Genomic DNA, 9,210 nt, shown 5'->3' with positions numbered 1-9,210 from the left:
CTTCCTCCCTCCCTTTCTCCCTTCTTTCCTCCCTTGATTCCTTCCTTTTTTCCTTCCCACCTTCCTTCCATCCCTCTTTTCTCTTTCTCTATTTCTCTCTCTTTCTCTCTTTCTTTCTTTCGTTTTCTTTCTTTCTTTCTTTCTTTCTTTCTTTCTTTCTTTCTTTCTTTCTTTCTTTCTTTCTTTCTTTCTTTTCTCTCTTTCTTTCTTTCTTTCTTTCTTTCTTTTCTTTCTTCTTTCTTTCTTTCTTTCCTTTCTTTCTTTCTTTCTCTTTCCTTCCTTCCTTTCTTTCTTCCATTCTTCCTTTCTGTCTGTCTTTATCTTTCTTTCTCCTTCCTTCCTTCCTTTTTCTTTCTTTCCTTCCTTTTTCTTTCTCTTTCTCTTTCCTTCCTTCCTTCCTTCCTTCCTTTCTTCCTTTCTGTCTTTCTTTCTTTATCTTTCTTTCTCCTTCCTTCCTTCCTTTTTCTTTCTTTCTTTCTTTCTTTCTTTCTTTCTTTCTTTCTTTCTTTCTTTCTTTCTTTCTTTCTTTCTTTCTTTCTTTCTTTCTTTCTTCTTTCTTTCTTTTCATTTTTTGAGTTATCCAGTACAATTTGTTTTGTATTAAAATAAAAGTTTTCTCTTTCATATAAGATTTGATTAGCAACAGGAATATTTTAATTCCATAGATACATTACATTCTGCATTTTAGCTGGTTGTCAATTTCCAAACACAAATATTTTACTGCTACAATTTTCTAGTTAGATCACTCGCCAAGTTTTTTTTAAATTTTGGAGCTACACTTGGATGTACTTTGGGATTACTCCTGACTCTGCACTCAGGAATCTTTCCTGGAAGGACTCAGGAGACAATATACAGTGCAGTAAAATGAACCAGGATAAGCAGTGTACAAGGCCAGTGCCTTACTCACTTACTCACTTATCTTGACTGTCACCCCAGGTTCATTTTGCTTAATTTTGATCACTAAACATGACATGATGGCTTAGCTAAAGAGTTTATTCTAATAACTTCCATAGGTATTCACAGTAAAAGCCATTGTAAGAAGTATCAGAGAGGGCTTTTCTTAAAGTTGGAGTCAATTACAGAGGTAGTTTATTAGGATTATGAATTGAAAAATGAATACCTAAGGTAGTTCCACCTTTCTTCATATCTACCCTGTGTCATCTATAGATTATTTTCTTTCAAATTATGCTTCTCTAATGGTTTCTGGAATTCCATTCAGAAAAGGATAACTACATGGGTATTGAATGGATGGATGAGTAGATGGATGAATGGGGATGGGTGGGTGGGTAAGTTGATAAATGGGAAAATAGATGAATGGGTTGGGTGGATGGATGGGTGGAAGGATGAATGGGTGATGAATGGATAAATTAAAAAGATATGGGTGTGTGGGTGGGTGGATAGATGGATAGAAGGATGGTATATAAATGGATGGTAGAGGAATAGATAAATGGGTGGGTGGATGGATGAATGGGTAGATAGATGGATGCATGGATGGGTGGGTGGATGGATTGGTGGATGGGTGAGTGGATGGAAAGATGGTGGATGGATGGATGGGTGGGTGGATGGATTGGTGGATGGGTGAGGGATGGAAAGATGGTGGATGGATGGGAGAACTGATGATGAATAGATAGATGGTGGATGAACTGGATGGTGGGTGGACAGATGGAGGATGAATGGGTGGACTGCTCCTTAGATGATGGGGAATGATGGGTGATGATAAAATTCAATGCAAAAATCCTTAAACCATTATGTTTAAAATATTTTCTGAAGTAAAGCAATTGAATCAGAAATATTTAACAATAAATTTTAGTTTTTCACTTTAGAGTGTGGTGTTCTTTACCTGACTGAAACCCAAACACAATCATGTATGTAATCAAGGTGTTCAAATAAAAAAAAAACTTAAAAATAAAACATAATACTGTTAGTATTATAATTCAATCAGAAAGCTAGTATACTTTGAGGGACAATATTCAATATTCTAAAATATTCAAGAGAGTATTGAGAAATAATAATTTAACAGCTTGTTATTGCATTTATTTATTGGTTGTGTAATTAAGTTATTAAATATAGTAAAACAAAAAATTTGATAATATGAGGCCTTAACTTCATTATGATGAAATGGATGTTTCATGTAAAGAAGCTACAAGGAATGTTTTATCCAGTATTATTTATATAGAGACTGATTTGTTGAAGTTCTTCTTTCAATATACCAATTTTCTTGTTCTTTTTCCTTGTTGATACAGATGCACAGCAAATATTAATTTAGCTCTTTCAGCAGATACCTTTACCTCTTAACAAAACATTACTATGCTCCTTACAATAAACGGTGCTGTCTTATTTTCCTTTCTCTTATAGATCTGGCAACTAACTTCCCAACAATTCGAATATCTGCTTTTTTGAGTACTGGATGGTTAGCCACTGTAAGACAAAATATAAACATAATTTTAATTAGCATGACAGAAATATATGCTTTTGAAATAACAAAATTATAGAAATCAATTATGGCTGGACTAGAACATTTGCAAGATTTAACTAGAGTAAATTTCCTCTAGGTGTATAGAATTACACTTACATATGTCAAAAGACTCAGCAAGAGTCAAAAAAAAAGATGGTAGAATGTAAATTCTGCCAATATTCAGCTTATTTCAAATAAATGAGATATATGCAATCCATGTTTGGCCACAAGAATTTAATGTTTACATTATAATATAATTACTTCTGACATTGCAATTCAAGCAATATAAACCACTATTTGTATTGATTACTAGGATTTGTTTTATATTTCTCTCTGCAATTTCTCATTACATAAAAATAAAAGCCATTTTATTTTTTTAGAGGCTGCTGTTACTAAACATAAAAAATAATGCATATTATTAAGAGAAATGCACACTTGTGCTATAAAAGAATCAAGCATTGTTGTTATTTTTGATTATCTTTATTGTCATTAAGCAAAAAGCAAAGTTTAAGATAACAAAATTAGACTACAATCAGAGTATTAGAAACATTAATTATTGTTACTTAATGCAATTATAGGGAATGAAAGTATATGGGAAAGTATCAGTTGTGTTCTTATCTATCAGTTATATTAAATTGTGTGATTTATAAAGTTTGGTTTTCAGGATAAATTTTTTAATGGTAATATTTTTATATTTAATGCCAAACATACATTTAATAATATAAATGAGAGATAAAATATAAGAATTTATAAAAATAAAATAGACAGAAAATGCATATAATGGCCCAAGTTTTTATTCTTTCTTTGCTTTTTTGGGCTACACCCGGTGATGCTCAGGTTACTTCTGGCTATGTGCTCAGGAATCACTCCTGGCTTGGGGGACCATAAGGGACACTGGAGGATTGAACCGCAGTCTGTCCTAGGTCAGCACGTGCAAGGCAAACACCCTACTGCTTGCACCACCCCTCTGGTCCCCCAAGTTTTTATTCTTAAATACTGTAGAGAAATTCAGATTTAGCACTCATTCTTATTTCCTTGTTTTAGAAATAAGACTTACATTTTTATATTATTGTTGAGAGGGTCCAAAATGTTTACTAAAATATATGTTTAAGAATAAAGCATTAATATTGACTCATCAAATGTAACAATGTGTGAACAATAGGGAGTAGACGAGTATTACAGATTAAAAAAAAAACACAAAAACATTCTGTACCTTCTCTCAGTTCTTCTGAAAACCTCAAATCCTCAAACATAATCAATTAGTTTATAACATGATCTGACATTTGGTAAGTATTTCAAAAGTAACTGTTCTGGGGCCTGAGAGATAGCCTAGAGGTAAGGCTTCTGCCTTTCATGCAGAAGGAAGGTGGTTCAGATCCCGGCATCCCATATGGTCCCCTGAGCCTGCCAGGGGTGATTTCTGAATGTAGAGCCAGGATTAACCCTTGAGCACTTCTGGGTATGACCCAAAAAAATAAATAAAAGTAACTGTTCTATTAATTTTTATCACAACATTTTAATATATGCTTAATAAAGAAAATTCAGTATACTTCTGTAAGATATTTGAACATATACATATTTGTATTTGCCTTTGGTTCCTGGCACAATGTCCCTAAGACCCTTATAATCTTCTAAGTGGTCAGAGTATTGGAAGCATCTTTTCTTCTTATTTGAGCTATAGGGCTGAATGCAACTGAAGTAACCAAGTTGGGAGGAATGGGGGAACGAACTGTTGGACAAGGTGAAGGAATAGCAGCAACACAAGAACAAAACTATTTCACAACTATTGTAAACTATGACTTTTCAATTTTAGGAAAAATAGATCAATTAAAACTTTAAAATTGAAACATCTTTTATTCTAATGAGGAAAATCAGGCTGGGTTTCTCAATGGTTCCAGAAGCTTAGAACTTTCAGTTTCCCAGCGTGCCTCACTTCTCCAAGAAAGAAATGAGAAAAGGAGCTGAGTGATCGAAAATATCTAATGAAGAAGCCTCCATACCATCCTAATAGAAAGGTTTGCAAAAGCTTTATGGGATGATGACTAGAATGCTAATCATGACTACACATGCTAGGCATGAGGGAAGCAATCCAACTCCACTCTCTGTTCAGGAGCCCCTAGACCTCTCCCTATGAATTATTTGCCTTGTCTTCTCTATCCTTCATCATTCTCTTGGGAGAGGGTCACTCAGAAGTCCTCTGAGATTACTCCTGGCTCTGCTCTCAGGAATTACTTCAGGCAGTGCCCAGGATACCATATTGGATGCTCTGGCTCGAACCTGGTTTGGCCACATGCAAGGCAATCACCCTACCTCTTATGCTCTTTCTATACTCTTGAATAAACTGGCCAGTGTAATGAAATTTTTCCAATATTGTGTGAGCTTCTCTAGAAAATAAATCAAACCCAAGGAGCTAGGTCATACAAATCTTCATTTTATAACAGAAAGTTGAGCCCAAGTTTTCAGTGACTTAATGATCACTTATTTGAAATTTGAGTCTGAATGGGGTTCAGGATGAGATTTATTGGGACTGATTTCTTCATCTGTGAGATCTGATATTGGAGTAACAGTCAGTATAAATATTACAGTATAAGTATTCAATTCAACTGTAAGATACAAAGATGTCTGAAAACTTCTCTTAGAAAGGGAGAAGGGGAACCCTCACATTGGACTCAGTGACCAAAGTAAGTTGTTGATAAGTGAAACAAGAGCAAAATCTTCAATTGTATAAAATAAGTTAAGATGCTTCAGACATAGTTCAATCAAAGTATTGTTTAATTTTAGGAAGAATAGAAATAAAAGTTTCTACTTCCAATATTGCAAAGTAAATCATTTTGACCTTCATTTATGTCATATGGCAGAACAGATCAGAAAACAATTCATTTGAGTAACTCAAGTCAAAATCTGACTAAAATATTAAGTGTATTTTAACCACATTGCCAAGCTGGCAGTGAAAGAGGTGAGGCTTGGGCCAAAAACAAAGAGGCCACCTTGTCTCAGTCTGAAGTGTCTCAAGGAGCCCCAAATTTGTAAGCTCCATCCTTGGAAATGATGAAAAGAAGTTATCTAGGGGTGTTGCAGAGGTTCCATTCCTTCAAGGAGAGCAGCACTAAACCCCTGTGAAGAAGGTTACACCATCCAAGCAAATAAAACTTGTTTAAAAAGAGGAGAGGGGCAATACTTCTAGGGGCCAGGAATGCAGAACAGAGTTCCAAGTTGCACTTGAATTATCTGTGTGGTCCTAAAATAATGTGGTCCCAAAATATCTCAAGTAAACATAGTCTGTCTGACCTCCCAAATAAAAAAAAATCTGCTAAGAAAAAGGAGGATTTTCAAGTCACAGAAAATTCTGGGGCCTGCTGGGAATGGCCACAAGCCAGTTAGTTACCCTCAGTGCCTGCAAGAACAGCAGCCTATAGAAGCACCATCTAGCACTGACCATAGATAGTAAATCCTTAGACAATGACTTTAATACTAATAAGAGAGAAAGATTATTAAACATTAATGCTTATTGAGTTATTTTTTGATAATTTCATTTGTATTTTTTAATCAAACAATGAGAAGTAAAATTTTTGATACTTGCAAGAGGGTAAACTAGGGCAGTGGGTGGGAAATTGGGGACACTGGTGAAGAAAATGTAACACTGGTTGGTGGTGGGATTGGTTTTGGAGTAGTTAATGCCTGAAGTAAGTGTATTAAACACAACTTAGTAAATTATAGTTTTATAATAAAAATTGAAAAAAAATCACAGACATAAATTTTATTAATCCCTCTTTGTCATAATGTAATTGTGATGGATGTACATATCAAAATAGTATTAAATATCAAAGTATTAACAAAGCAGAATTATAACTTAGCTTTAGATTTTCTCTCACCCATATCTTAAAGAGAAAATATTTTTTAAAATACCAATATTAGAGACTTTCCAAATATACGGTGGAAAGTTGTTTTACGTGTAGACATTTAATAAATAATTATAAGTTACATATCTTTTCTGATTTTTTGTTGTTGTTGTTGTTTTTTCAGCCACACCGTTTGATGCTCAGGGGTTATTCCTGGCTAAGCGCTCAGAAATTGCCCCTGGCTTGGGGGAACCATATGGGACGCTGGGGGATCGAACCTCGGTCCTTCCTTGGCTAGCACTTGCAAGGCGCTTACCTTACCTCTAGTGCCACCTCACCGGCCCCTTTTCTGATGCTTTTATGATGAAGTAAAATTATTTTAAATTGAGAAAATAATTCCAAATAAATACTATACTTAATGCACCTTTCATAGACTATTTTCAGTAAAGGAATACTAAATTTTTGCAATGATTCAAGGAATATTTTTCTTTTAAATCATCTCCAGGTTTTCAGGTTTGCAAGTCTATTTTCTTATTTTTTCCATGCAATTTTCCTCACCTACTCAGGATTACATATTATTCTACACAATTGGGCTACTTTTTAAAAATGCTTCAAAATGACTAGTAATTTGTGAAGAAATGCATGCATATTGTGTAAAAAAGTAAAATTCATATTTAGATCACTGAGAGTCTACTGAGTCTTAAGTCTGGTTCATGCAAAATGTGGTAGCAGACACCTTTCTGGGTCTAGAAACAAACTGAAAAACAATATAGAAACAAACTGAAATAACATGCAACATTACAATTGTTAGCTTACAGAGTTCCATATTACACCCCTGCCTACCATCTGGTTATCAAGGTCAATATAAATCAAATCATAATCTTAGATAATCAATACTAAAGAAATCTTTGCTTACAACTGATGCTAGTAAGTAGCCTGGGTAGGAGTTTGAGCTTAAGTTCTTGTACCTCAATACTTCAAATAGTCATGCCCAAAACACTGCAGGTCAATTCCTCCAAGGGCCTATTTACAAGGAAAGATCAGGAAAATTTTCTTGGGAAATACTCTAAATAGTGACAAGGGAGCTAAGCAATGTCCTCTTGACCCAGTAACACACTGACAATGGACAGAAATGGGCTATTTTATGTACTTTGAGTTGCCTCTTGCTAAGATTTTTTGCTGGAACTCAACATACCATTATTCCCTACCTTTCCTTCTGTACTTCACCTGCCCAGCAAAGGAAATTTAGCTTTACTTCAGGGAAAAAAAGTATGAGTGAGAAAATGGTAACTGATAACTTCAAAAAATTTATTTTCCTACAACTTGTCACTGGGATGGTAAAGGCAAACTTTAAATGCTCTTAGATGGAGATGGCGATGAACTATGACCAGAGGATGGGGGTGGGGGCTTCATTTTTCAGCATGTTGGCTGTGGCTTATGGGGAATCAATATAGATAGCCTGGACAGGGGTTGGTGGCAGTAGTAACAGCAAGTTCCCTTCCTCTGGTTTCCTCAGCCTGAAGTGACAACAACAGACAGCACCAAGATCAAATTCTATATTGTTGTCAGACTACATAGACACATGTGGAATATCTTAGAAGAACTAATAGATGAAGCAAGTTATTGAACTTTTGTTCAAGATTAGAGATAGAGAATGAAAAAGTAAAAAAAAAATGGCTGCCTAGTTTTGTGATAATATGTACACCTACAAGTTTGTTCATGTGTATGTAGTTAGCTATTGCTTTAAAATTCAATATAATGGTTTCCCACGTCTCACTGCTCCTGCCACTGCCAGTCAATAATAAGGGTGCCAACAAAGTTAACTAAAAATAAAGCATTCCATTTCTGATTTTCATTAATTCTGAAAGAATGAAAAACAATAAATAGCCAGTAAATGTTCTGTTCTTGAGATTTAAAAATATCTACTTTCTCTTCTTCAGTCTGTATAATATGGAGATGTGTAGAAATTTAACAAACACAAGCCAATTTAAAGAGGTGAGTAGCTTCTCAGCATTCCAAATAATGTGGTGCCTTCCAGTAGAAAATTCTTGGAATGTAAAGGTTGAGAGTAAGACAAAGTCCCTATCCAGTGGGCTTTTACATATCAAAGGAGGAAGTTTAAGGAAGGGAGAAGTTGGAGGAACACCTTTGTTTGGGGTTGATAGCTGGGTGTTATCTTAAAATATGTTGGCATATACTTGTAGATAACCTAGATTTATCCATGGAGAGACTTAAACAGTGGTACACTAAAGTAATAAGCACATCTCAAGTTCATATATTTGGCTTATAAAGGCTGTACTGCTAAAAAAAAAAATAGTGAGCAAGACCCTTGAAGATGGTTGGTTAGATATACTATAAAATAAGAGTGTTCCTTTTTATAACTGAAACCCAACTACAGACATGTTTGTAATCATGGTGCTTAAATAAATACATTTAAAAATAATAAACAGAATAAATATTTGCAACATATTTGATCAAAAAATAAAATAAAATAAGTGTACAGTCATGTAGTGCCAGGAGAAAAATGTGAAAAAAATCATAAGAATGGAAGGGTGATTGTCACAAGGGACTCAGATAAAAGATGAAAAAGCTCTCAGTGGAATATATTGAGAACAACAATAAAACAAAATAATGCAATAATACATTATAGTTCCAAGTGTCAAAGAAAGAGATGAATATATACTGATATAAACGAACAAATTAAGGAGCAAAGATTGTTACAGAAGAATTCTTAGCAATTTATGTAAGTAGGCCGCCAAACTACAAAAGGAAATGTAATCCCTGCCCTTCCTGAGGGTGAGGTGATTTGGCTATGAGTTTCAAACAACTGCAGAAGGTGCGGCTGGAGATGGGGGTGGAAGAAACAAGAGTATGTGGAGAAATCTCAAACTCACCCTTGGCCAAGTGGTCAAGGTT

General features: G+C 34.7%; 1 protein-coding gene across 1 annotated transcript in view; it reads right to left on the bottom strand.

Moving 5' to 3' along the window:
* Positions 1 to 2,314: 2,314 nt before the first annotated feature.
* IQCM (IQ motif containing M) overlaps positions 2,315 to 9,210 on the bottom strand; it is a 410,973-nt gene continuing 404,077 nt past the window's right edge. Inside the window, exon 12 of the mRNA XM_049770870.1 lies at positions 2,315 to 2,418. Coding sequence (XP_049626827.1) covers positions 2,315 to 2,418 — 104 coding nt within the window. The remainder of the gene's footprint in view (positions 2,419 to 9,210) is intronic.

This window comes from Suncus etruscus, chromosome 3 (genome assembly GCF_024139225.1).
Source record: "Suncus etruscus isolate mSunEtr1 chromosome 3, mSunEtr1.pri.cur, whole genome shotgun sequence".
Classification (NCBI taxonomy): Eukaryota; Metazoa; Chordata; class Mammalia; order Eulipotyphla; family Soricidae; genus Suncus; species Suncus etruscus.
The sequence above is the reverse complement of the archived record's forward strand: the minus strand, read 5'-3'. Positions and strand labels throughout refer to the sequence as shown.